Raw genomic sequence first — 26,252 nt, forward strand, 5'->3', positions numbered from 1 at the left:
GTGTGTGTGTGTGTGTGTGAGCTTAGCATATGGTTATTTGTGAAATAACGCGATGTAGTTTCTCCTCTTTCATTAATGAAATTAGCCTTTCCATATGGCATGAATGTTTCCGTCATTATAATTTGATTAATCACGACGTTGGACATTGTTGTGTGTGTGTGTGTTGTGTGTGAGTGTATTTGTCATTTTAAATAGATGTATCACGACGTGGGACGGTGTAGTGTGTGTGTTGTGTGAGTGTGTGTGTGTTTGTCATTATCCTGTGATATGTCTTGACGTGGGACGGTGTAGTGTGTGTATGTGTGTGAGTGTGTGTGTGTTTGTCATTACCCTGTGATATGTCTTGACGTGGGACGGTGTAGTGTGTGTGTGTGTGTGAGTGTGTGTGTGTTTGTCATTATCCTGTGATATGTCTTGATGTGGAGCCGTGCATGTGGTAACTGACAGCCACTGCAGCCACCATCTGGGACGTTCTCCGAGACAAGCGCCTTTTGACGCGTGAGAAAACCAAATCAACCCTGACTGCATGTTAATGTAAAGTGATGATTGTAAAATCAACAGACTCAAAGGCTTCTTCTTCTCTCTGTCAGATTGAGTCATGATTAAACCCATCACATCTGGAGTGTGTTCATTAGCACAACACCGTAGCAAAACATTTCATGTTGTCCATGTGTTGTGTTTTAAGTATGAACCTGTTACATGAAGCTGCCGCTGCAGCTGGTCTAGTGGTTGACTGGGACTTGTAGTACCTACACTCGACAGTAGGAGGAGCCAACACTCAGAAGGGCAACTAGAATGACTGAGAAGCTGGTGTTGATTTCCACATGAAGCTCTTTCTTCGATCACATTTGGATACAAATGTTGATTTAGAATTAATTCATTTTTGTATAAGGAGTCGGAGAGAGAGAGAGAGAGAGAGGGAGAAGGGGAGAGAGAGAGTTAGAGGGGGAGAGAGAGAGTTAGAAGGGGGGAGAGCGAGAGAGAGAGAGAGAGAGAGAGAGAGAAAGGGGGGTAGAGAAAGAGAGAAGGGGGAGAGAGATAGAGGCGAGATAGAGGGAGAGAGAGAGAGAGAGAGAGAGAAAGGGGGGTAGAGAAAGAGAGAAGGGGGAGAGAGATAGAGAGAGACAGAGAGACAGAGAGAGAGAGAGAGAGAGAGAGAGAGAGAGAGAGAGAGAGAGAGAGAGAGAGAGAGAGAGAGAGAGAGAGAGAGAGAGAGAGAGAGAGAGAGAAATACATATTTCTTTGACTAGATAATTAGCGGGTGTCAGTTGATGAAAAACATCACCTGACATTGTTATGTAATAGGGACTGCGACACCTCATTGATTTCAGCTTTATTACGTCCAATCCGTTGGTCACAATGAAAACTGATACACTGACAGGTACCGTACAGACACACAGGCTACATCCCAAATGGAACCCCTTTCTCTAGGTAGTGCACTAGGACTCTAGGCTGCTAGGGAACATCCCAAATGGAACCCTGTTCTCTAGGTAGTGCACTAGGACTCTAGGCTGCTAGGGAACATCCCAAATGGAACCCTGTTCTCTAGGTAGTGCACTAGGACTCTAGGCTGCTAGGGAACATCCCAAATGGAACCCTGTTCTCTAGGTAGTGCACTAGGACTCTAGGCTGCTAGGGAACATCCCAAATGGAACCCTGTTCTCTAGGTAGTGCACTAGGACTCTAGGCTGCTAGGGAACATCCCAAATGGAACCCCGTTCTCTAGGTAGGGCACTAGGACTCTAGGCTGCTAGGGAAGAGGATGCCATGTTGGACGTGGGACACACACTGCCGACCTTACACCACGGTGACTTGTGATTGATACACACACTTTCAATAAACAATAATTAAATATTTATCATTTACAACAAAAATAAAAAATACAAAAAAACGACGGAGTAAAAAAAACGACATGGATTGATAATATATGACAGATGCAGTGGAAAATATCAAAAAATATTTGTTTTTCATTAGTTTTTCTTCTGTACAAACATACATATAAATATAGATAGAAAGAGAGCGTATAAAAGTGTGTATTTTTAAAATACAAAGGGGTTTGTACATGCACAATGTACACCACAGTTATTAACGTTCACATGACAAGGAGACATCAAAACGTTTTGAGGGCATGTCTTTTCACAGTAACGTGGGCTGTACATTATAAATGCAAACACTGTCCATAGTAATATCTCTCATAGTTCTTTCACATCGTTATAAACATGAAGGAGTTTAGAATATTGTCTCTGGGCGTTGGTTCAAGCCTTGTTGATCTGTGGCCCAACCACAACGTCCAAACAACATTGAAACGTCTCACCAACGTTTGAATAACGTCTTAAGATCCCAGAAAAACCATCAGTGCTATAGGATCAGTTAATTTTCCTGTTTACTGGTCCGTGGCCTCTCATTGGCCATAGAGAAGACCTATGGAACAGTCAGTAGCATGACTTCAGTTTGAACGGCCACTATGTATGTGTTTCTCCTAACTCTCTAGCTCTGACCAAATATGGACAAAGACTCTTAAGCTTTGTTAGTTTGTAGGGTGTCCAGAAGAGCATTTCTCCCCTATCCCTCCCTTCCCTTCTCTCTGTCTCTCTCTCCTTCTCCTCCCTCCCTTCTCTCTGTCTCTCTCTCCTCCCCCTCCCTCCCTCTCTATGTCTCTCTCTCCTCCCCCTCCCTCCTTCTCTCTTTCTCTCTCGCTCTCTCTCTCTCTCTCTCCGTCTCTCTCTAGGTCTGCCTGACGTCCTGCAGTAGTTTATTAATCTCGGTGACCAACTCACTAGCGTCCATCATGTCATCGTGGCTGTCACTGCGCTGCTTCCCCCCCAGGAACCCCATCCCTAGCATACTCTCCAGCTCATCCTCCTCATAGTTTTCTGGGATCTCCTCCATGGCAGGCAGCCATCTTAGGTGTGGCGGCTGGTTGGAGGAGGAAGAGGAGGTGGACGAGGCGGCCATGTTGGTGAGGTTGTTGGTGTTGTGACTTGATGGGCTTTGTCCGACAGCTCCGCCTCCGGGGTTGAGATAGTGGGTGTTAGCCGCCCACGCCGCCACGCCCGCCGGGTAGGAGGCGGGGCCTTTGGTGTTGTTGCCGCCCGGTAACAGCCCCTTGGCGTGGCCACCCTTTCCACTTCCTCTTTCCGTTGCCGCGGCAGCAACGTTGTTTTCGTTGCACTCGGCGTACGAGTCCAGTGACGGCGGGAGCAGGCGCTGGAAGATTCCGTTCATCTCCGAAAGCAAGGAACTCCCTTCACTGACCCCTCCCTCCTCAGAAGTCCCGGACTCCTTCCCGAAGGTGGAGAAGCTCTTCCTGCGCTCCGAGGAGTCGATGGAAGTCTGGTCATCATCGAGGAGGTGGGGGGGCTGGTTAGAGGACTCCTCCCCTGGGATAAACATGTTGCTGCGGTAGTCAGAGGAGGAGGAGGCCGGGGAGGACAGGGAGAGGGCCAGGGGAGGCATCCAGCACTGGTCAGAATGGCCCAACACACGACACTCCTCAGTGCATAGGCGCATAGCTAGGGGAAGAGAAGGGACAGGGTTAGCGTTGTGTTTGGTACACAGGCTCCTAGCTAGGGAGAGAGAAGGGAGTGGAGGTAGAGGGTTAATGTAGTGTTTGGTACACAGGCTCCTAGCTAGGGAGAGAGAATAATGAGAAGGGAGACAGGAGAGAGACACAGAGATTGGTGACAAATAACATGTTTGGTTTGACATTGATTAAACGGTCTCATGGCTCGGAAGAGGAGAGAGCAGAGAGAGGACACAGAGTCAAGGTGTATGATTGGCATTGATATGCAGTAGCCTACAGAACTGTTCTCTGTCGACACTACTGAGTACATACACTGCTAGCTGGAAAATACAGTCTGAATGTTTTAACTGGTTTGACATTGAGGACACAGTCCCATAGCTATGGGAGAGAGGAGACCAGGGGCATTGATAACAATGGATGGTTGTTAACTGATGCCTGTCTAATCCCTCTGTTGCCTGTCTAACCCTATATCTCTCTGTCTAACCCTGCACCTCTCTGTCTAACCCTGCACCTCTCTGTCTAGTCCTGTACCTCTCTGTCTAACCCTGCACCTCTCTGTCTAGTCCTGTACCTCTCTGTCTAGTCCTGTACCTCTCTGTCTAACCCTGCACCTCTCTGTCTAGTCCTGTATCTCTCTGTCTAGTCCTGCACCTCTCTGTCAAACCCTGCACCTCTCTGTCTAGTCCTGTACCTCTCTGTCTAGTCCTGTACCTCTCTGTCTAACCCTGCACCTCTCTGTCTAACCCTGCACCTCTCTGCCTAGTCCTGTACCTCTCTGTCTAGTCCTGTACCTCTCTGTCTAGTCCTGTACCTCTCTGTCTAGTCATGTACCTCTCTGTCTAGTCATGTACCTCTCTGTCTAACCCTGTACCTCTCTGTCTAGTCATGTACCTCTCTGTCTAGTCCTGTACCTCTCTGTCTAGTCCTGTACCTCTCTGTCTAACCCTGTACCTCTCTGTCTAGTCCTGTACCTCTCTGTACCTCTCTGTCTAGTCCTGTACCTCTCTGTCTAACCCTGTACCTCTCTGTCTAGTCCTGTACCTCTCTGTACCTCTCTGTCTAGTCCTGTACCTTTCTGTCTAACCCTGTACCTCTCTGTCTAGTCCTGTACCTCTCTGTCTAGTCCTGTACCTCTCTGTCTAGTCCTGTACCTCTCTGTCTAGTCCTGTACCTCTCTGTCTAGTCCTGTACCTCTCTGTCTAACCCTGTACCTCTCTGTCTAACCCTGTACCTTTCTGTCTAACCCTGTACCTCTCTGTCTAGTCCTGTACCTCTCAGTCTAACCCTGTACCTCTCTGTCTAACCCTAAACCTCTCTGTCTAACCCTGTACCTCTCTGTCTAGTCATGTACCTCTCTGTCTAACCCTGTATCTCTCTGTCTAGTACTGTACCTCTCTGTCTAACCCTGTACCTCTCTGTCTAGTCCTGTACCTCTCTGTCTAACCCTACACCTCTCTGTCTAACATTGTACCTCTCTGTCTAGTCCTGTACCTCTCTGTCTAGTCATGTACCTCTCTGTCTAACCCTGTACCTCTCTGTCTTGTACTGTACCTCTCTGTTTAACCCTGTACCTCTCTGTCTAACCTTGTACCTCTCTGTCTAACCCTACACCTCTCTGTCTAACCTTGTACCTCTCTGTCTAGTCCTGTACCTCTCTGTCTAACCTTGTACCTCTCTGTCTAGTCCTGTACCTCTCTGTCTAGTCATGTACCTCTCTGTTTAACCCTGTACCTCTCTGTCTAGTCCTGTACCTCTCTGTTTAACCCTACACCTCTCTGTCTAACCTTGTACCTCTCTGTCTAGTCCTGTACCTCTCTGTCTAACCTTGTACCTCTCTGTCTAGTCCTGTACCTCTCTGTCTAGTCCTGTACCTCTCTGTCTAGTCATGTACCTCTCTGTCTAGTCCTGTACCTCTCTGTCTAGTCATGTACCTCTCTGTCTAACCCTGTACCTCTCTGTCTAGTACTGTACCTCTCTGTTTAACCCTGTACCTCTCTGTCTAACCTTGTACCTCTCTGTCTAACCCTACACCTCTCTGTCTAACCCTGTACCTCTCTGTCTAACCCTGTACCTCTCTGTCTAGTCCTGTACCTCTGTTGTCTGTCTAACCCTGTATCTCTCTGTCTAGTCCTGTACCTCTCTGTCTAGTCCTGTACCTCTCTGTCTAACCATGTACCTCTCTGTCTAGTCCTGTACCTCTCTGTCTAACCCTGCACCTCTCTGTCTAGTCCTGTACATCTCTGGCTAACCCTGTACCTCTCTGTCTAGTCCTGTACCTCTCTGTCTAGTCATGTACCTCTCTGTCTAGTCCTGTACCTCTCTGTCTAGTCCTTTACCTCTCTGTCTAACCATGTACCTCTCTGTCTAGTCCTGTACCTCTCTGTCTAACCCTGTACCTCTCTGTCTAGTCCTGTACCTCTCTGTCTAACCCTGTACCTCTCTGTCTAGTCCTGTACCTCTCTGTCTAACCATGTACCTCTGTTGTCTGTCTAACCCTGTATCTTTCTGTCTAGTCCTGTACCTCTCTGTCTAGTCCTGTACCTCTCTGTCTAACCCTGTAGCTCTCTGTCTAGTCCTCTACCTCTCTGTCTAACCCTGCACCTCTCTGTCTAGTCCTGTACATCTCTGGCTAACCCTGTACCTCTCTGTCTAACCCTGTACCTCTCTGTCTAGTCCTGTACCTCTCTGTCTAACCCTGTACCTCTCTGTCTAGTCCTGTACCTCTCTGTCTAACCCTGTACCTCTCTGTCTAACCCTGTACCTCTCTGTACCTCTCTGTCTAACCCTGTACCTCTCTGTCTAGTCATGTACCTATCTGTCTAACCCTGCACCTCTCTGTCTAACCATGTACCTCTCTGTACCTCTCTGTCTAACCCTGTACCTCTCTGTCTAGTCCTGTACCTCTCTGTCTAACCCTGTACCTCTCTGTCTAACCCTGTACCTCTCTGTCTAGTCCTGTACCTCTCTGTCTAGTCCTGTACCTCTGTTACCTGTCTAACCCTGTAACTCTCTGTCTAGTCCTGTACCTCTCTGTCTAACCCTGCACCTCTCTGTCTAGTCCTGTACCTCTCTGTCTAGTCCTGTACCTCTCTGTCTAACCCTGCACCTCTCTGTCTAGTCCTGTATCTCTCTGTCTAGTCCTGCACCTCTCTGTCAAACCCTGCACCTCTCTGTCTAGTCCTGTACCTCTCTGTCTAGTCCTGTACCTCTCTGTCTAACCCTGCACCTCTCTGTCTAACCCTGCACCTCTCTGCCTAGTCCTGTACCTCTCTGTCTAGTCCTGTACCTCTCTGTCTAGTCCTGTACCTCTCTGTCTAGTCAGGTACCTCTCTGTCTAACCCTGTACCTCTCTGTCTAGTCATGTACCTCTCTGTCTAGTCCTGTACCTCTCTGTCTAGTCCTGTACCTCTCTGTCTAACCCTGTACCTCTCTGTCTAGTCCTGTACCTCTCTGTACCTCTCTGTCTAGTCCTGTACCTTTCTGTCTAACCCTGTACCTCTCTGTCTAGTCCTGTACCTCTCTGTCTAGTCCTGTACCTCTCTGTCTAGTCCTGTACCTCTCTGTCTAGTCCTGTACCTCTCTGTCTAACCCTGTACCTCTCTGTCTAACCCTGTACCTTTCTGTCTAACCCTGTACCTCTCTGTCTAGTCCTGTACCTCTCAGTCTAACCCTGTACCTCTCTGTCTAACCCTACACCTCTCTGTCTAACCCTGTACCTCTCTGTCTAGTCATGTACCTCTCTGTCTAACCCTGTACCTCTCTGTCTAGTACTGTACCTCTCTGTCTAACCCTGTACCTCTCTGTCTAGTCCTGTACCTCTCTGTCTAACCCTACACCTCTCTGTCTAACCTTGTACCTCTCTGTCTAGTCCTGTACCTCTCTGTCTAGTCATTTACCTATCTGTCTAACCCTGTACCTCTCTGTCTTGTACTGTACCTCTCTGTTTAACCCTGTACCTCTCTGTCTAACCTTGTACCTCTCTGTCTAACCCTACACCTCTCTGTCTAACCTTGTACCTCTCTGTCTAGTCCTGCACCTCTCTGTCTAGTCATGTACCTCTCTGTCTAGTCCTGTACCTCTCTGTCTAGTCCTGTACCTCTCTGTTTAACCCTGTACCTCTCTGTCTAGTCCTGCACCTCTCTGTTTAACCCTACACCTCTCTGTCTAACCTTGTACCTCTCTGTCTAGTCCTGTACCTCTCTGTCTAACCTTGTACCTCTCTGTCTAGTCCTGTACCTCTCTGTCTAGTCCTGTACCTCTCTGTCTAGTCATGTACCTCTCTGTCTAGTCCTGTACCTCTCTGTCTAGTCATGTACCTCTCTGTCTAACCCTGTACCTCTCTGTCTAGTACTGTACCTCTCTGTTTAACCCTGTACCTCTCTGTCTAACCTTGTACCTCTCTGTCTAACCCTACACCTCTCTGTCTAACCCTGTACCTCTCTGTCTAACCCTGTACCTCTCTGTCTAGTCCTGTACCTCTGTTGTCTGTCTAACCCTGTATCTCTCTGTCTAGTCCTGTACCTCTCTGTCTAGTCCTGTACCTCTCTGTCTAACCATGTACCTCTCTGTCTAGTCCTGTACCTCTCTGTCTAACCCTGCACCTCTCTGTCTAGTCCTGTACATCTCTGGCTAACCCTGCACCTCTCTGTCTAACCATGTACCTCTCTGTCTAGTCCTGTACCTCTCTGTCTAGTCCTGTACCTCTCTGTCTAACCCTGCACCTCTCTGTCTAGTCCTGTACCTCTCTGTCTAACCCTGTACCTCTCTGTCTAGTCATGTACCTCTCTGTCTAGTCCTGTACCTCTCTGTCTAGTCCTGTACCTCTCTGTCTAACCATGTACCTCTCTGTCTAGTCCTGTACCTCTCTGTCTAACCCTGTACCTCTCTGTCTAGTCCTGTACCTCTCTGTCTAACCCTGTACCTCTCTGTCTAGTCCTGTACCTCTCTGTCTAACCATGTACCTCTGTTGTCTGTCTAACCCTGTATCTTTCTGTCTAGTCCTGTACCTCTCTGTCTAGTCCTGTACCTCTCTGTCTAACCCTGTAGCTCTCTGTCTAGTCCTCTACCTCTCTGTCTAACCCTGTACCTCTCTGTCTAACCCTGTACCTCTCTGTACCTCTCTGTCTAACACTGTACCTCTCTGTCTAGTCCTGTACCTCTCTGTCTAACCCTGTACCTCTCTGTCTAGTCCTGTACCTCTCTGTCTAGTCCTGTACCTCTCTGTCTAGTCCTGTACCTCTGTTACCTGTCTAACCCTGTAACTCTCTGTCTAGTCCTGTACCTCTGTTACCTGTCTAACCCTGTAACTCTCTGTCTAGTCCTGTCCCTCTGTTGCCTGTCTAACCCTGTCCCTATGTTGTCTTTCTAACCCTGTCCCTCTGTTGCCTGTCTAACCCTGTCCCTCTTTTGCCTGTCTAACCCTGTCCCTATGTTGCCTGTCTAACCCTGTCCCTATGTTGCCTGTCTAACCCTGTCCCTGTGGTGTCTGTCTAACCTTGTCCCTCTGTTGCCTGTCTAACCCTGTCCCTATGTTGCCTGTTTAACCCTGTCCTTCTGTTGTCTGTCTAACCCTGTCCCTCTGTTGCCTGTCTAACCCTATCCCTCTGTTGCCTGTCTAACCCTGTCCCTATGTTGCCTGTCTAACCCTGTCCCTGTGGTGTCTGTCTAACCTTGTCCCTCTGTTGCCTGTCTAACCCTGTCCCTCTGTTGCCTGTCTAACCCTGTCCCCGTGTTGCCTGTCTAACCCTGTCCCTATGTTGCCAGTCTAACCTTGTCCATCTGTTGCCTGTATAACCCTGTCCCTCTTTTACCTGTCTAACCCTGTCCTCTGTTACCTGTCTAACCCTGTCCCTCTGTTGCCTGTCTAACCCTGTTCCTCTGTTGCCTGTCTAACCCTGTCCTTCTGTTGTCCGTCTAACCCTGTCCCTCTGTTGCCTGTCTAACCCTGTCCCTATGTTGCCTGTCTAACCCTGTCCCTATGTTGCCTGTCTAACCCTGTCCCTCTTTTACCTGTTCTAACCCTGTCCCTCTGTTGCCTGTCTAACCCTGTACCTATGTTGCCTGTCTAACCCTGTCCCTATGTTGCCTGTCTAACCCTGTCCCTCTTTTACCTGTTCTAACCCTGTCCCTCTGTTGCCTGTCTAACCCTGTACCTATGTTGCCTGTCTAACTCTGTCCCTATTTTACCTGTCTAACCCTGTCCCTCTGTTGCCTGTCTAACTCTGTCCCTATTTTACCTGTCTAACCCTGTCCCTATGTTGCCTGTCTAACCCTGTCCCTCTTTTACCTGTCTAACCCTGTCCCTCTGTTGCCTGTCTAACCCTGTCCCTCTTTTACCTGTCTAACCCTGTCCCTCTGTTGCCTGTCTAACCCTGTCCCTCTGTTGCCTGTCTAACCCTGTCCCTCTGTTGTCTGTCTAACCCTGTCCCTCTGTTGCCTGTCTAACCCTGTCCCTCTTTTACCTGTCTAACCCTGTCCCTCTGTTGCCTGTCTAACCCTGTCCCTCTTTTACCTGTCTAACCCTGTCCCTCTGTTGCCTGTCTAACCCTGTCCCTCTGTTGCCTGTCTAACCCTGTCCCTCTGTTGCCTGTCTAACCCTGTCCCTCTGTTGCCTGTCTAACCCTGTACCTCTGTTGCCTGTCTAACCTTGTCCCTCTGTTGCCTGTCTAACCCTGTACCTATGTTGTCTGTCTAACCCTGTCCCTATGTTACCTGTCTAACCCTGTCCCTCTGTTGCCTGTCTAACCCTGTCCCTCTGTTGCCTGTCTAACCCTGTACCTATGTTGTCTGTCTAACCCTGTCCCTATGTTACCTGTCTAACCCTGTCCCTCTGTTGCCTGTCTAACCCTGTCCCTATGTTGCCTGTCTAACCCTGTCCCTATGTTGCCTGTCTAACCCTGTCCCTATGTTGCCAGTCTAACCCTGTCCCTATGTTGCCAGTCTAACCTTGTCCATCTGTTGCCTGTATAACCCTGTCCCTCTTTTACCTGTCTAACCCTGTCCTCTGTTACCTGTCTAACCCTGTCCCTATGTTGTCTGTCTAACCCTTGTCCCTCTGTTGCCTGTCTAACCCTGTCCCTCTGTTGTCTGTCTAACCCTGTCCCTCTGTTGTCTGTCTAACCCTGTCCCTCTGTTGCCTGTTTAACCCTGTCCCTCTTTTACCTGTCTAACCCTGTCCTCTGTTACCTGTCTAACCCTGTCCCTATGTTGTCTGTCTAACCCTTGTCCCTCTGTTGCCTGTCTAACCCTGTCCCTCTGTTGTCTGTCTAATCCTGTCCCTCTGTTGCCTGTCTAACCCTGTCCCTCTGTTGCCTGTCTAACCCTGTCCCTCTGTTGTCTGTCTAACCCTGTCCCTCTGTTGCCTGTCTAACCCTGTCCCTCTGTTGTCTGTCTAACCCTGTCCCTCTGTTGTCTGTCTAACCCTTGTCCCTCTGTTGCCTGTCTAACCCTGTCCCTCTGTTGCCTGTCTAACCCTTGTCCCTATGTTGTCTGTCTAACCCTTGTCCCTCTGTTGTCTGTCTAACCCTGTCCCTCTGTTGCCTGTCTAACCCTGTCCCTCTGTTGCCTGTCTAACCCTTGTCCCTATGTTGTCTGTCTAACCCTGTCCCTCTGTTGCCTGTCTAACCCTGTCCCTCTGTTGCCTGTCTAACCCTTGTCCCTATGTTGTCTGTCTAACCCTGTCCCTCTGTTGCCTGTCTAACCCTGTCCCTATTTTACCTGTCTAACCCTGTCCCTCTGTTGCCTGTCTAACCCTGTCCCTCTGTTGCCTGTCTAGCCCTTGTCCCTATGTTGTCTGTCTAACCCTGTCCCTCTTTTACCTGTCTAACCCTGTCCCTCTGTTGCCTGTCTAACCCTGTCCCTCTTTTACCTGTCTAACCCTGTCCCTCTGTTGCCTGTCTAACCCTGTCCCTCTGTTGCCTGTCTAACCCTGTCCCTCTGTTGTCTGTCTAACCCTGTCCCTCTGTTGCCTGTCTAACCCTGTCCCTCTTTTACCTGTCTAACCCTGTCCCTCTGTTGCCTGTCTAACCCTGTCCCTCTTTTACCTGTCTAACCCTGTCCCTCTGTTGCCTGTCTAACCCTGTCCCTCTGTTGCCTGTCTAACCCTGTCCCTCTGTTGCCTGTCTAACCCTGTCCCTCTGTTGCCTGTCTAACCCTGTACCTCTGTTGCCTGTCTAACCTTGTCCCTCTGTTGCCTGTCTAACCCTGTACCTATGTTGTCTGTCTAACCCTGTCCCTATGTTACCTGTCTAACCCTGTCCCTCTGTTGCCTGTCTAACCCTGTCCCTCTGTTGCCTGTCTAACCCTGTACCTATGTTGTCTGTCTAACCCTGTCCCTATGTTACCTGTCTAACCCTGTCCCTCTGTTGCCTGTCTAACCCTGTCCCTATGTTGCCTGTCTAACCCTGTCCCTATGTTGCCTGTCTAACCCTGTCCCTATGTTGCCAGTCTAACCCTGTCCCTATGTTGCCAGTCTAACCTTGTCCATCTGTTGCCTGTATAACCCTGTCCCTCTTTTACCTGTCTAACCCTGTCCTCTGTTACCTGTCTAACCCTGTCCCTATGTTGTCTGTCTAACCCTTGTCCCTCTGTTGCCTGTCTAACCCTGTCCCTCTGTTGTCTGTCTAACCCTGTCCCTCTGTTGCCTGTCTAACCCTGTCCCTCTGTTGCCTGTCTAACCCTTGTCCCTATGTTGTCTGTCTAACCCTGTCCCTCTTTTACCTGTCTAACCCTGTCCCTCTGTTGTCTGTCTAACCCTGTCCCTCTGTTGCCTGTCTAACCCTGTCCCTCTTTTACCTGTCTAACCCTGTCCCTCTGTTGCCTGTCTAACCCTGTCCCTCTTTTACCTGTCTAACCCTGTCCCTCTGTTGCCTGTCTAACCCTGTCCCTCTGTTGCCTGTCTAACCCTGTCCCTCTGTTGCCTGTCTAACCCTGTCCCTCTGTTGCCTGTCTAACCCTGTACCTCTGTTGCCTGTCTAACCTTGTCCCTCTGTTGCCTGTCTAACCCTGTACCTATGTTGTCTGTCTAACCCTGTCCCTATGTTACCTGTCTAACCCTGTCCCTCTGTTGCCTGTCTAACCCTGTCCCTCTGTTGCCTGTCTAACCCTGTACCTATGTTGTCTGTCTAACCCTGTCCCTATGTTACCTGTCTAACCCTGTCCCTCTGTTGCCTGTCTAACCCTGTCCCTATGTTGCCTGTCTAACCCTGTCCCTATGTTGCCTGTCTAACCCTGTCCCTATGTTGCCAGTCTAACCCTGTCCCTATGTTGCCAGTCTAACCTTGTCCATCTGTTGCCTGTATAACCCTGTCCCTCTTTTACCTGTCTAACCCTGTCCTCTGTTACCTGTCTAACCCTGTCCCTATGTTGTCTGTCTAACCCTTGTCCCTCTGTTGCCTGTCTAACCCTGTCCCTCTGTTGTCTGTCTAACCCTGTCCCTCTGTTGTCTGTCTAACCCTGTCCCTCTGTTGCCTGTTTAACCCTGTCCCTCTTTTACCTGTCTAACCCTGTCCTCTGTTACCTGTCTAACCCTGTCCCTATGTTGTCTGTCTAACCCTTGTCCCTCTGTTGCCTGTCTAACCCTGTCCCTCTGTTGTCTGTCTAACCCTGTCCCTCTGTTGCCTGTCTAACCCTGTCCCTCTGTTGCTTGTCTAACCCTGTCCCTCTGTTGTCTGTCTAACCCTGTCCCTCTGTTGCCTGTCTAACCCTGTCCCTCTGTTGTCTGTCTAACCCTGTCCCTCTGTTGTCTGTCTAACCCTTGTCCCTATGTTGTCTGTCTAACCCTTGTCCCTCTGTTGTCTGTCTAACCCTGTCCCTCTGTTGCCTGTCTAACCCTGTCCCTCTGTTGCCTGTCTAACCCTTGTCCCTATGTTGTCTGTCTAACCCTGTCCCTCTGTTGCCTGTCTAACCCTGTCCCTCTATTGCCTGTCTAACCCTGTCCCTCTGTTGTCTGTCTAACCCTTGTCCCTCTGTTGCCTGTCTAACCCTGTCCCTCTGTTGCCTGTCTAACCCTTGTCCCTATGTTGTCTGTCTAACCCTGTCCCTCTGTTGCCTGTCTAACCCTGTCCCTCTGTTGCCTGTCTAACCCTGTCCCTCTGTTGTCTGTCTAACCCTGTCCCTCTGTTGTCTGTCTAACCCTTGTCCCTCTGTTGTCTGTCTAACCCTTGTCCCTATGTTGTCTGTCTAACCCTGTCCCTCTGTTGTCTGTCTAACCCTTGTCCCTCTGTTGCCTGTCTAACCCTTGTCCCTATGTTGTCTGTCTAACCCTTGTCCCTCTGTTGTCTGTCTAACCCTGTCCCTCTGTTGCCTGTCTAACCCTGTCCCTCTGTTGCCTGTCTAACCCTTGTCCCTATGTTGTCTGTCTAACCCTGTCCCTCTGTTGCCTGTCTAACCCTGTACCTATGTTGCCTGTCTAACTCTGTCCCTATTTTACCTGTCTAACCCTGTCCCTATGTTGTCTGTCTAACCCTGTCCCTCTTTTACCTGTCTAACCCTGTCCCTCTGTTGCCTGTCTAACCCTGTCCCTCTTTTACCTGTCTAACCCTGTCCCTCTGTTGCCTGTCTAACCCTGTCCCTCTGTTGCCTGTCTAACCCTGTCCCTCTGTTGTCTGTCTAACCCTGTCCCTCTGTTGCCTGTCTAACCCTGTCCCTCTTTTACCTGTCTAACCCTGTCCCTCTGTTGCCTGTCTAACCCTGTCCCTCTTTTACCTGTCTAACCCTGTCCCTCTGTTGCCTGTCTAACCCTGTCCCTCTGTTGCCTGTCTAACCCTGTCCCTCTGTTGCCTGTCTAACCCTGTCCCTCTGTTGCCTGTCTAACCCTGTACCTCTGTTGCCTGTCTAACCTTGTCCCTCTGTTGCCTGTCTAACCCTGTACCTATGTTGTCTGTCTAACCCTGTCCCTATGTTACCTGTCTAACCCTGTCCCTCTGTTGCCTGTCTAACCCTGTCCCTCTGTTGCCTGTCTAACCCTGTACCTATGTTGTCTGTCTATCCCTGTCCCTATGTTACCTGTCTAACCCTGTCCCTCTGTTGCCTGTCTAACCCTGTCCCTATGTTGCCTGTCTAACCCTGTCCCTATGTTGCCTGTCTAACCCTGTCCCTATGTTGCCAGTCTAACCCTGTCCCTATGTTGCCAGTCTAACCTTGTCCATCTGTTGCCTGTATAACCCTGTCCCTCTTTTACCTGTCTAACCCTGTCCTCTGTTACCTGTCTAACCCTGTCCCTATGTTGTCTGTCTAACCCTTGTCCCTCTGTTGCCTGTCTAACCCTGTCCCTCTGTTGTCTGTCTAACCCTGTCCCTCTGTTGTCTGTCTAACCCTGTCCCTCTGTTGCCTGTTTAACCCTGTCCCTCTTTTACCTGTCTAACCCTGTCCTCTGTTACCTGTCTAACCCTGTCCCTATGTTGTCTGTCTAACCCTTGTCCCTCTGTTGCCTGTCTAACCCTGTCCCTCTGTTGTCTGTCTAACCCTGTCCCTCTGTTGCCTGTCTAACCCTGTCCCTCTGTTGCTTGTCTAACCCTGTCCCTCTGTTGTCTGTCTAACCCTGTCCCTCTGTTGCCTGTCTAACCCTGTCCCTCTGTTGTCTGTCTAACCCTGTCCCTCTGTTGTCTGTCTAACCCTTGTCCCTCTGTTGCCTGTCTAACCCTGTCCCTCTGTTGCCTGTCTAACCCTTGTCCCTATGTTGTCTGTCTAACCCTTGTCCCTCTGTTGTCTGTCTAACCCTGTCCCTCTGTTGCCTGTCTAACCCTGTCCCTCTGTTGCCTGTCTAACCCTTGTCCCTATGTTGTCTGTCTAACCCTGTCCCTCTGTTGCCTGTCTAACCCTGTCCCTCTATTGCCTGTCTAACCCTGTCCCTCTGTTGTCTGTCTAACCCTTGTCCCTCTGTTGCCTGTCTAACCCTGTCCCTCTGTTGCCTGTCTAACCCTTGTCCCTATGTTGTCTGTCTAACCCTGTCCCTCTGTTGCCTGTCTAACCCTGTCCCTCTGTTGCCTGTCTAACCCTGTCCCTCTGTTGTCTGTCTAACCCTGTCCCTCTGTTGTCTGTCTAACCCTTGTCCCTCTGTTGTCTGTCTAACCCTTGTCCCTATGTTGTCTGTCTAACCCTGTCCCTCTGTTGTCTGTCTAACCCTTGTCCCTCTGTTGTCTGTCTAACCCTTGTCCCTCTTTTGTCTGTCTAACCCTTGTCCCTATGTTGTCTGTCTAACCCTTGTCCCTATGTTGTCTGTCTAACCCTTGTCCCTCTGTTGTCTGTCTAACCCTTGTCCCTCTTTTGTCTGTCTAACCCTTGTCCCTCTGTTGCCTGTCTAACCCTTGTCCCTATGTTGTCTGTCTAACCCTGTCCCTCTGTTGTCTGTCTAACCCTGTCCCTCTGTTGTCTGTCTAACCCTGTCCCTCTGTTGTCTGTCTAACCCTTGTCCCTCTGTTGTCTGTCTAACCCTTGTCCCTCTGTTGTCTGTCTAACCCTGTCCCTCTGTTGTCTGTCTAACCCTGTCCCTCTGTTGTCTGTCTAACCCTGTCCCTCTGTTGCCTGTCTAACCCTGTCCCTCTGTTGCCTGTCTAACCCTTGTCCCTATGTTGTCTGTCTAACCCTGTCCCGCTGTTGCCTGTCTAACCCTGTCCCTCTGTTGCCTGTCTAACCCTTGTCCCTATGTTGTCTGTCTAACCCTGTCCCTCTGTTGTCTGTCTAACCCTTGTCCCTCTGTTGTCTGTCTAACCCTGTCCCTCTGTTGTCTGTCTAACCCTGTCCCTCTGTTGACTGTCTAACCCTTGTCCCTATGTTGTCTGTCTAACCCTGTCCCTCTGTTGTCTGTCTAACCCTTGTCCCTATGTTGTCTGTCTAACCCTGTCCCTATGTTGCCTGTCTAACCCTTGTCCCTCTGTTGTCTGTCTAACCCTGTCCCTCTGTTGTCTGTCTAACCCTTGTCCCTATGTTGTCTGTCTAACCCTGTCCCTATGTTGCCTGTCTAACCCTGTCCCTATGTTGTCTGTCTAACCCTGTCCCTATGTTGCCTGTCTAACCCTGTCCCTCTGTTGTCTGTCTAACCCTGTCCCTATGTTGCCTGTCTAACCCTGTCCCTCTGTTGTCTGTCTAACCCTTGTCCCTATGTTGCCTGTCTAAACCTGTCCCTCTGTTGTCTGTCTAACCCTGTCCCTCTGTTGCCTGTCTAACCCTGTCCCTCTGTTGCCTGTCTAACCCTGTCCCTCTGTTGTCTGTCTAACCCTGTCCCTCTGTTGTCTGTCTAACCCTGTCCCTCTGTTGTCTGTCTAACCCTGTCCCTCTGTTGTCTGTCTAACCCTGTCCCTCTGTTGTCTGTCTAACCCTGTCCCTCTGTTGCCTGTCTAACCCTTGTCCCTATGTTGCCTGTCTAACCCTGTCCCTCTGTTGCCTGTCTAACCCTGTCCCTCTGTTGTCTGTCTAACCCTGTCCCTCTGTTGTCTGTCTAACCCTGTCCCTCTGTTGCCTGTCTAACCCTGTCCCTATGTTGTCTGTCTAACCCTTGTCCCTCTGTTGCCTGTCTAACCCTGTCCCTCTGTTGCCTGTCTAACCCTGTCCCTCTGTTGTCTGTCTAACCCTTGTCCCTCTGTTGTCTGTCTAACCCTTGTCCCTATGTTGCCTGTCTAGCCCTTGTCCCTCTGTTGTCTGTCTAACCCTTGTCCCTATGTTGTCTGTCTAACCCTTGTCCCTATGTTGCCTGTCTAACCCTTGTCCCTATGTTGTCTGTCTAACCCTTGTCCCTATGTTGTCTGTCTAACCCTTGTCCCTATGTTGCCTGTCTAACCCTTGTCCCTCTGTTGTCTGTCTAACCCTTGTCCCTATGTTGTCTGTCTAACCCTTGTCCCTATGTTGTCTGTCTAACCCTTGTCCCTATGTTGCCTGTCTAACCCTGTCCCTCTGTTGTCTGTCTAACCCTGTCCCTCTGTTGTCTGTCTAACCCTGTCCCTCTGTTGTCTGTCTAACCCTTGTCCCTCTGTTGTCTGTCTAACCCTTGTCCCTATGTTGTCTGTCTAACCCTTGTCCCTATGTTGCCTGTCTAACCCTGTCCCTCTGTTGTCTGTCTAACCCTGTCCCTCTGTTGTCTGTCTAACCCTGTCCCTCTGTTGTCTGTCTAACCCTGTCCCTCTGTTGTCTGTCTAACCCTGTCCCTCTGTTGCCTGTCTAACCCTGTCCCTCTGTTGTCTGTCTAACCCTTGTCCCTCTGTTGCCTGTCTAACCCTGTCCCTCTGTTGTCTGTCTAACCCTGTCCCTATGTTGTCTGTCTAACCCTGTCCCTATGTTGCCTGTCTAACCCTGTCCTTCTGTTGTCTGTCTAACCCTGTCCCTCTTTTACCTGTCTATCCCTTGTCCTTCTGTTGTCTGTCTAACCCTGTCCCTCTTTTACCTGTCTAACCCTTGTCCCTCTGTTGTCTGTCTAACCCTTGTCCCTCTGTTGTCTGTCTAACCCTGTCCCTCTGTTGTCTGTCTAACCCTGTCCCTCTGTTGCCTGTCTAACCCTGTCCCTCTTTTACCTGTCTAACCCTTGTCCCTCTGTTGCCTGTCTAACCCTGTCCCTCTGTTGTCTGTCTAACCCTGTCCCTCTGTTGTCTGTCTAACCCTGTCCCTCTGTTGTCTGTCTAACCCTGTCCCTCTGTTGTCTGTCTAACCCTGTCCCTCTGTTGCCTGTCTAACCCTGTCCCTCTGTTGCCTGTCTAACCCTGTCCCTCTGTTGCCTGTCTAACCCTGTCCCTCTGTTGCCTGTCTAACCCTGTCCCTCTTTTACCTGTTCTAACCCTGTCCCTCTGTTGCCTGTCTAACCCTGTCCCTCTGTTGCCTGTCTAACCCTGTCCCTCTGTTGCCTGTCTAACCCTGTCCCTCTTTTACCTGTTCTAACCCTGTCCCTCTGTTGCCTGTCTAACCCTGTCCCTCTGTTGCCTGTCTAACCCTGTCCCTATGTTGCCTGTCTAACCCTGTCCCTATGTTGCCTGTCTAACCCTTGTCCCTCTTTTGTCTGTCTAACCCTGTCCCTCTTTTACCTGTCTAACCCTGTCCTCTGTTACCTGTCTAACCCTGTCCCTCTGTTGCCTGTCTAACCCTGTCCTCTGTTACCTGTCTAACCCTGTCCCTCTGTTACCTGTCTAACCCTGTCCCTCTGTTACCTGTCTAACCCTGTCCCTCTGTTACCTGTCTAACCCTGTCCTCTGTTACCTGTCTAACCCTGTCCCTCTGTTGCCTGTCTAACCCTGTCCCTCTGTTGCCTGTCTAACCCTTGTCCCTCTGTTGCCTGTCTAACCCTTGTCCCTCTGTTGCCTGTCTAACCCTTGTCCCTCTTTTGCCTGTCTAACCCTTGTCCATCTGTTGCCTGTCTAACCCTGTCCCTCTGTTGCCTGTCTAACCCTTGTCCCTCTGTTGCCTGTCTAACCCTTGTCCCTCTTTTGTCTGTCTAACCCTGTCCCTCTTTTGTCTGTCTAACCCTTGTCCCTCTGTTGCCTGTCTAACCCTTGTCCCTCTGTTGCCTGTCTAACCCTTGTCCCTCTGTTGCCTGTCTAACACGTTCCCTCTGTTGCCTGTCTAACACTTTCCCTCATGTCACTCTCTGTAAACTCTAGATTTCTGAACCAACCATTTTTGTGAGAAAGATAGATGTTGTTTTGGTATCGAAAAGGTCAACCGATTTTTACTGGGATGAGTGACAAAGTAAACAAATTAAATCACTCTATTCAATCAGGCTCGACAACAGTTAATCCCCACTCTTTCAATCCCTCCCTCCCTAGCTCCATCCTTCTCCTCCCTCCCTGCCTCCCTCCATCTCCTCTCCCCCCCCTCCCTCCCTAGCTCCATCCTTCTCGGCTCCTTCCCTCACTCACTCCCTCCATCTCCTCTCCCTCCCTCCCTCCCTAGCTCCATCCTTCTCCCCTCCCTCCCTCCCTCCCTCCCTCCCTCCCTCCCTCCCTCCCTCCCTCCCTCCCTCCCTCCCTCGCCTCCTCCATCCATCTAGCCTTCTTCCTCGCCTCTGCCATCTCTCCTTCTTCCCTCCCTTCTCCATCTCTCCTTCTTCCCTCCCTACTCCATCTCTCCTTCTTCCCTCCCTCCTTCATCTCTCCTTCTTCCCTCCCTCCCTCCATCTCTCCTTCTTCCCTCCCTTCTCCATCTCTCCTTCTTCCCTCCCTCCTCCATCTCTCCTTCTTCCCTCCCTCCTCCATCTCCTCTCCTTCTCTCACTCCATCCATGTCCCCTCCCTCCTCCCTCCCTCCCTCCCTCCCTCCCTCCATCTCTCCTTCTTCCCTCCCTCCTTCATCTCTCCGGAAAGAGAAGAATAACAGACTGACGAGAAGAGACAGAAGAGAGAGAAGAGGAGAAACTGTGGCTTTCAGGGGGGAGAACAACATCATTTTAAAAGCAATTACTGTGAATTCTCCTCAGCACAGACATGAAAGGGCCGGGCTGTCACTCAAACAGCCGACACAGACACACGCGTATACACCACACACAATACACCACACACGCACGCACGCACGCGCGCGCGCGCGCACGCACACACACACACACACACACACACACACACACACACACACACACACACACACACACACACACACACACACACACACACACACACACACACACACACACACACACACACACACACACACACACACACACACACACACACGCCCACACACCTGACACAGTGACAGACAGAGAGAGTCACAGTCTAAATCGGGGAGGCGTTTGCCGACTCTATCTGAGCGCCAGATATCAGGAGGCTGGTAATGGAGGAAAATGTCTGCCTGATAAAACCCCTGGAAATTAAAGGGGGAAGAATAGAGCTGAAGCACAAGTGTGCTACTGAGTGAATGGGCTGTTATATAATAGTGTGTGTGTCCCAAATCACACCCTATTCCCTATATAGTGAACCATTTGTGAGTACACTACATAGGGAAAGTAGTCCACTATTAAGAACATAGGGTGCCATTTGGGAGTCAGCCAATACAACGTGGTGTTACAAGTCAGCGTTTGCCTATTCAGGTGAGACGTGTGCTGTTGAAGCCGGCATGGGGAAGATTGGAAAACGTGGTGAGCAGCTGTCCATGGTGCTGAGCTGAATAGAGGATTTATTAAAGTGGTGGGGAGAACCTGGTGTGAGCAGACTAGTGTGCTGTGTATGACGGTGGGTGTCACTGTGTCGTGTTTTACATCTAGTGAAAACGGGACTGTCTTACTATAGCGGGTGATGTCACCTGGCTTGGATTTTCTATTCTGTGACATCACTGCCCTGCACCCAAAGACTTTTACACAAAGAGTATGAAGCTAGTGTTTTGGACACAGAACCCAAGTCCTTTGTTTGTGTCTGTAAACTGGCCCATGGAAATGACGGCAATTGTAAGATGGCTGTCTCATGTCTCTATGTAACTGACCTGGGTGTAGTCTGTGGTGTATGTCCAGGTGGTAGAGCTCAGAGAAGCACTATAGTCTACCCTGCCTCTACCAAGATGGCTGTCTCATGTCTCTATGTAACTGACCTGGGTGTAGTCTGTGGAGCATGTCCAGGTGATAGAGCTCAGAGAAGCACTATAGTCTATCCTGCCTCTACCAAGATGGCTGTCTCATGTCTCTATTTAACTGACCTGGGTGTAGTCTGTGGTGTATGTCCAGGTGGTAGAGCTCAGAGAAGCACTATAGTCTATCCTGCCTCTACCAAGATGGCTGTCTCATGTCTCTATGTAACTGACCTGGGTGTAGTCTGTGGTGTATGTAACTGACCTGGGTGTAGTCTGTGGTGTATGTCCAGGTGGTAGAGCTCAGAGAAGCACTATAGTCTATCCTGCCTCTACCAAGATGGCTGCCTCATGTCTCTATGTAACTGACCTGGGTGTAGTCTGTGGAGCATGTCCAGGTGATAGAGCTCAGAGAAGCACTATAGTCTATCCTGCCTCTACCAAGATGGCTGTCTCATGTCTCTATGTAACTGACCTGGGTGTAGTCTGTGGAGCATGTCCAGGTGATAGAGCTCAGAGAAGCCATCCCCCAGCAGACGGTCGATGGGGGACTCACGTCCCATGTCATAGTCGCTGTCCCCCGCATCGCTGTCCCCACGACCACTGTCCTTCAAGCTGAACTTGTCCATGTCCTGCAATGCATACCTAGAGAGAGAGAGAGAGACAGAGAGAGAGAGACAGAGAGAGAGACAGAGAGAGAGAGAGAGAGAGAGAGAGAGAGAGAGAGAGAGAGAGAGAGAGAGAGAGAGAGAGAGAGAGAGAGAGAGAGAGAGAGAGAGAGAGAGAGAGAGAGAGAGACAGAGAGAGACAGAGAGAGAGAGAGAGAGAGAGAGAGAGAGAGAGAGAGAGAGAGAGAGAGAGAGGTTAAAATACAATTGAGTTAATTAAAATTAATGTAATTGCTGTTTCTTTGTGGTAAAAGCTGTTGTAGCCATTCTATAATGCTCACCATAGATAGGTAGACAGAACTACAAAACAAACAGTTCACAACACTACAGTTGAAACATAGACACGTGATCCACATACTTTTGGATTGAATGATATTGATATGATTCAAACTCAAAACATGATAAACAAAAGAGCCATCTTAGAAAAAGGGCAAAACAATTTTTGATCCATACTGTCGTTATTTATGTTTTTATTGATGCTACTAATGAAATGCATGGTGGACACAAGGGAGTTTAACAACTCAAAAGAGCAAAACGTTAAAATATTTTGGGGGGAATGCTTTGTTTACCTGTAGCTTCTGGAGTATTTGTTGCCACGGAAACAGGGTCTAGGCTGGTACTGGCCCTGATGGAGCATGGACAGAAGCTGTGAGACTTGCTATATCCAAAATAAAACAAATAAAAATAACAGAAAAAAGGAGGATGAATAACAGAACGGATGGAAACAGACGACAGGGAAAAAAGCCGACAACAATGAGGAACAAAACAAGATGGATGACACACAGTGATTCTGATGGTGGAGACACACTGAGGAGGGTGAGGAGACAAATATGATGATTCCAAAATGGATGACAGAGAGTGGATGAGAGTGGGGTGTGGGTGGGTGATGGTGCTAAATCAATACGGAGTGAATAACGGTCATATAATGGCTTGAGGGTGAAGACACAAAGACACACCGGCTCCATGATTATATCTGGATTCATTTCTACTAGTTTTAAATGGACAGTCATTTCACTATTGATTTACTGACAGTCAGGAACTGTTTACCAAGAGAAGAGGACTTATGACAGATTATTCTATAATGGTGGAGGTGTGTGTGTGTGTGTGTGTGTGTGTGTGTGTGTGTGTGTGTGTGTGTGTGTGTGTGTGTGTGTGTGTGTGTGTGTGTGTGTGTGTGTGTGTGTGTGTGTGTGTGTGTGTGTGTGTGTGTGAGAGAGAGAGAACTGTGTGTTCTGTAGTATCTCACCTCGACGGGTGGCGTAGCGTGGGCCAACTCCAGGGCGAAGCTCTCCGGGATATGATTGGACGATATCGTCACCAGGCTATTCAGTGATTGGTGGCTGTGGTGGCTCTGCCGGCTTCCCATTGGCGCCCGGTCCATGGGGGGCGTGGCCGAGGGTGAGCGGTGGTGCGCTCTGATTGGTAGAGTCCCATTCACCGTGGGAACAAGTGTGATGTCACCCTTGTGGATCTGCCGTGACGGTTTCTTAGGGTGGGTCAGGTGGTTGGTCTCTGCCAGCCTGCAGTTGTACGAGTTCCTGGTATCTTTCTTTTCTCGGTTGCAGCGGGCAGCGAACATGACCATGATGACTAGGAGCATAGTGCAGATGGCCCCCAGGGACACGATGATGATGAGGGAGGCGTCGAGCGGCGTCTCCCCCTGGTCCAGCACCTGCACGTGGCCCTCCATGTTCTCATAGAGGCTGATCTTTAGGACGGCCTTGGTGGTCTGGGGCGAGGAACCGTGGTCACTGACCAGGACGGTGAGCTCCGCAAACTCGCGGGGAAACGTGTCGAGGCTAACGTTGGCGCTGATCTCGCACGTTCTAGGATCCATAGAGAAGAAGCCTTCCTCGTTGCCGGCAGTGATTGAACACGCGAGTTCTGCGTTGACGCCGGTGTCTCGGTCGGTCGCCCTGACGACCGTAACCAGGCTACCGGCCTCGGTGTACTTGGAGATGGGGACGTCGGCCGTGAGGTTCCAGAGCTGCGGAACCACGATGACCGGCGGGTTGTCGTTTTCGTCCAGGATTGTCAGGACGACGGTGGCGTTGCTCAGCAACGAGGGTTCCCCGGCGTCCTTGGCCTGGACTACGAAGGATATCCGGCTGACGTCCTCGCGGTCGAACGTGCGGAGGGCGTAAACAGCGCCGTTGGACGGGTCGATGGTGACAAAGGTGGAGATAGAGCTCCCGTGAACGGTGTTCTCCACCAGGAAGTAGCTCACCTGGCTGTTGGCGTCCAGGTCGGGGTCGGTTGCCAATAACGACGTCAGGTAGGCACCAGGGGCGTTGTTCTCTGATCTGAAGACCTCATAGCGTCCCTTCTGGAAGCGCGGAGCATTGTCGTTTTCATCCAGCACGTGCACGGTGAAGTGCTTGATGGTCGAGAGGCTGGGCGTGCCGCGGTCCTCGGCGATGACCGTCAAGCTGAACTCGGACCTCTTCTCCCGATCCAGCGAGACGTTAGTGAGGATCATGTAGTTGTTCTCGTAGGTCTTCTGTAGTTTAAAACTCCCCTGGCCATGGAGTTTACACACAACCTCTCCATTGAGAGCGGCATCTAGGTCCTCCACTCTTACTAAGGCCACGAAGGAATCCAATGGAGCGGCCTCGGAGATATAGGCCGAGTCCTCTTTGCCTCTGTCCCCTTGGGACATGAGATTGATGCTGATGTCTGGTTTGTTGTCGTTTATGTCCACTACCTTGATGAGGATCGTGCAGTGTGCTGGCATGGAGTTGGGGCCCATATCCTGGGCTTGGACAACGATGTCATATGATGTTGCGCTTTCAAAGTCCACGCGCTTCATGAGCGTCAAGTGGCCGTTATCCGAGTTGATCTTGAACGTTTCCACGATTTTCGGGGACACGTGACTGCTAAAGGAGTAGATGATTTTGGCGTTGGTCCCGTCGTCTGCATCAGTCGCATTCAGATCAATAAGAAGAGATCCAACAGGTGAATTCTCCAATAGATGAATCACATATGAAGACTGTTCGAAAATAGGACTGTTGTCGTTTGAATCTGCCACGGTAATTCTGAGGAGAGTAGAACCGGTTTTAGGGGGAACGCCCTTATCGGAGGCCGTCAGCTGAAGTTCATAACCCGGCTGCAGCTCCCTGTCGAGCTCCCTAAGCACCACCAACTCCGAGTACTTAGCCCCGTCCGTTCTGCTCTGAATGTCAATCTTGAAGTAGTTGTTGGGCTCGAGGGAGTAAGTATCGAGGCAGTTCTCCCCGACGTCGGGGTCACTCGCGCTGTCCAGGGGAATGCGCGCCCCCACCGCCGCGCTCTCGGAGATCTCGATGGGGATTACGGCGCGGGCGAACTGGGGCGCGTTATCATTAATGTCCAACACTTCCACCTCAACGTGGAAGAGCTGCAGGTGTTCTGTCGGAAGAGTCAGAACGTCGAATTCAATGGAACAGTTGAGGTTCTTCTCGCAGAGCTTCTCTCGGTCTATTTTGGAACGGATGCTGATCTCTCCGTCCTGCTCGCGCACGGATAGGAAAGACGTGCTTCCTCTCTGCATGGCTCGGAAGCGCAAAGACACAGAACTTGGAAGTTTGACCAAAACATCAGCCACGTCATCTTTAAGCCGTGCAATAACAGTCCCCACCTTCTGTTCCTCGTAAACTTGATATTTTAATGTTTTACCTTTGACGTGTTGCGTGGTCAGTGCCATAACGGCGAGAAGTATCCATATTCGGATATAAAATACACGGATTATTTTACCAGGTTCCATCTTTGAAGTAATCCCTTTGGGTGATTCTGAAAGTAATTCCAAAATAGCTCCTTTACGCAGCCAGTCCTGATTCCGTTATTGTCGCCTAATGAACTTAACGAATCCACCGCGTCCCGACGACAGTCATTAGGCTAATTGCAGCGCATTCTCCAAAGGCTAGATATCCCCATTTAAACACGCTGGAGCATTAAAAACAGCAGGTTGCGTTCCGCAGTCATTTCTGTGAGTGAGTTATCTAAGATCCCTTCCACGCATACAAATCTGTTGCGCGAGTCTCAGAGTAGACTCCTATAGAGCACCGCTTAAATCTGTGCTGCTCTCTGTGTGCGGTGCCGTGCTCTCTCTCTCGCTCTCTCTCCGTCTGATGGCTCCCCCAAAATAGCCCGCCTCAATCTAACCAGCCCTACAACGGAACAGCGGCCCCTTTCTCTTCTCCCCAGCAAGACAAAATGCTTCCTAAATAAAATGCTAACCCGGTGACCACACAAAACAGAGGCGAGGAGAGAGGGGGGAGAAAGAGGGAGGGGAGGAGAGATCGAGACGGGGCAAACTCCACCCTCTCGGGTTCTTTATCCACTTTCTTTCTTCACTTTCACCCCTGAGAAGAGGAGAGAGAGAGAGAGAGAGAGAGAGAGAGAGAGAGAGAGAGAGAGAGAGAGAGAGAGAGAGAGAGAGAGAGAGAGAGAGAGAGAGAGAGATCTGAGAGACAAGGCAAGAAGGGCCTTCTATGCCATCAAAAGGAACATAAATTTCAACATACCAATTAGGATCTGGCTAAAAATACTTGAATCAGTCATAGAGCCCATTGCCCTTTATGGTTGTGAGGTCTGGGGTCCGCTCACCAACCAAGA

At 50.1% G+C, this 26,252-nt stretch overlaps 1 protein-coding gene across 2 annotated transcripts; it reads right to left on the reverse strand.

Moving 5' to 3' along the window:
* Positions 1 to 1,321: 1,321 nt before the first annotated feature.
* On the reverse strand, positions 1,322 to 25,898 carry pcdh18a (protocadherin 18a). Of its 2 annotated transcripts, none has more exons than XM_071408212.1 (4): positions 22,906 to 25,898; positions 22,229 to 22,284; positions 21,467 to 21,636; positions 1,322 to 3,512 (listed from the first exon to the last, which is right to left on the reverse strand). In XM_071408212.1, the coding sequence occupies exons 1-4, from the start codon at positions 25,399 to 25,401 to the stop codon at positions 2,725 to 2,727; spliced, it is 3,510 nt and encodes a 1,169-aa protein (XP_071264313.1). In that variant the 5' UTR covers positions 25,402 to 25,898; the 3' UTR covers positions 1,322 to 2,724. The 2 variants fall into 2 exon arrangements, with proteins under 2 accessions (XP_071264313.1, XP_071264312.1); XM_071408211.1 differs by having other exon boundaries at positions 22,229 to 22,317.
* Positions 25,899 to 26,252: the final 354 nt, after the last annotated feature.

Source organism: Salvelinus alpinus, chromosome 6 (genome assembly GCF_045679555.1).
Source record: "Salvelinus alpinus chromosome 6, SLU_Salpinus.1, whole genome shotgun sequence".
NCBI classification, from domain to species: Eukaryota; Metazoa; Chordata; class Actinopteri; order Salmoniformes; family Salmonidae; genus Salvelinus; species Salvelinus alpinus.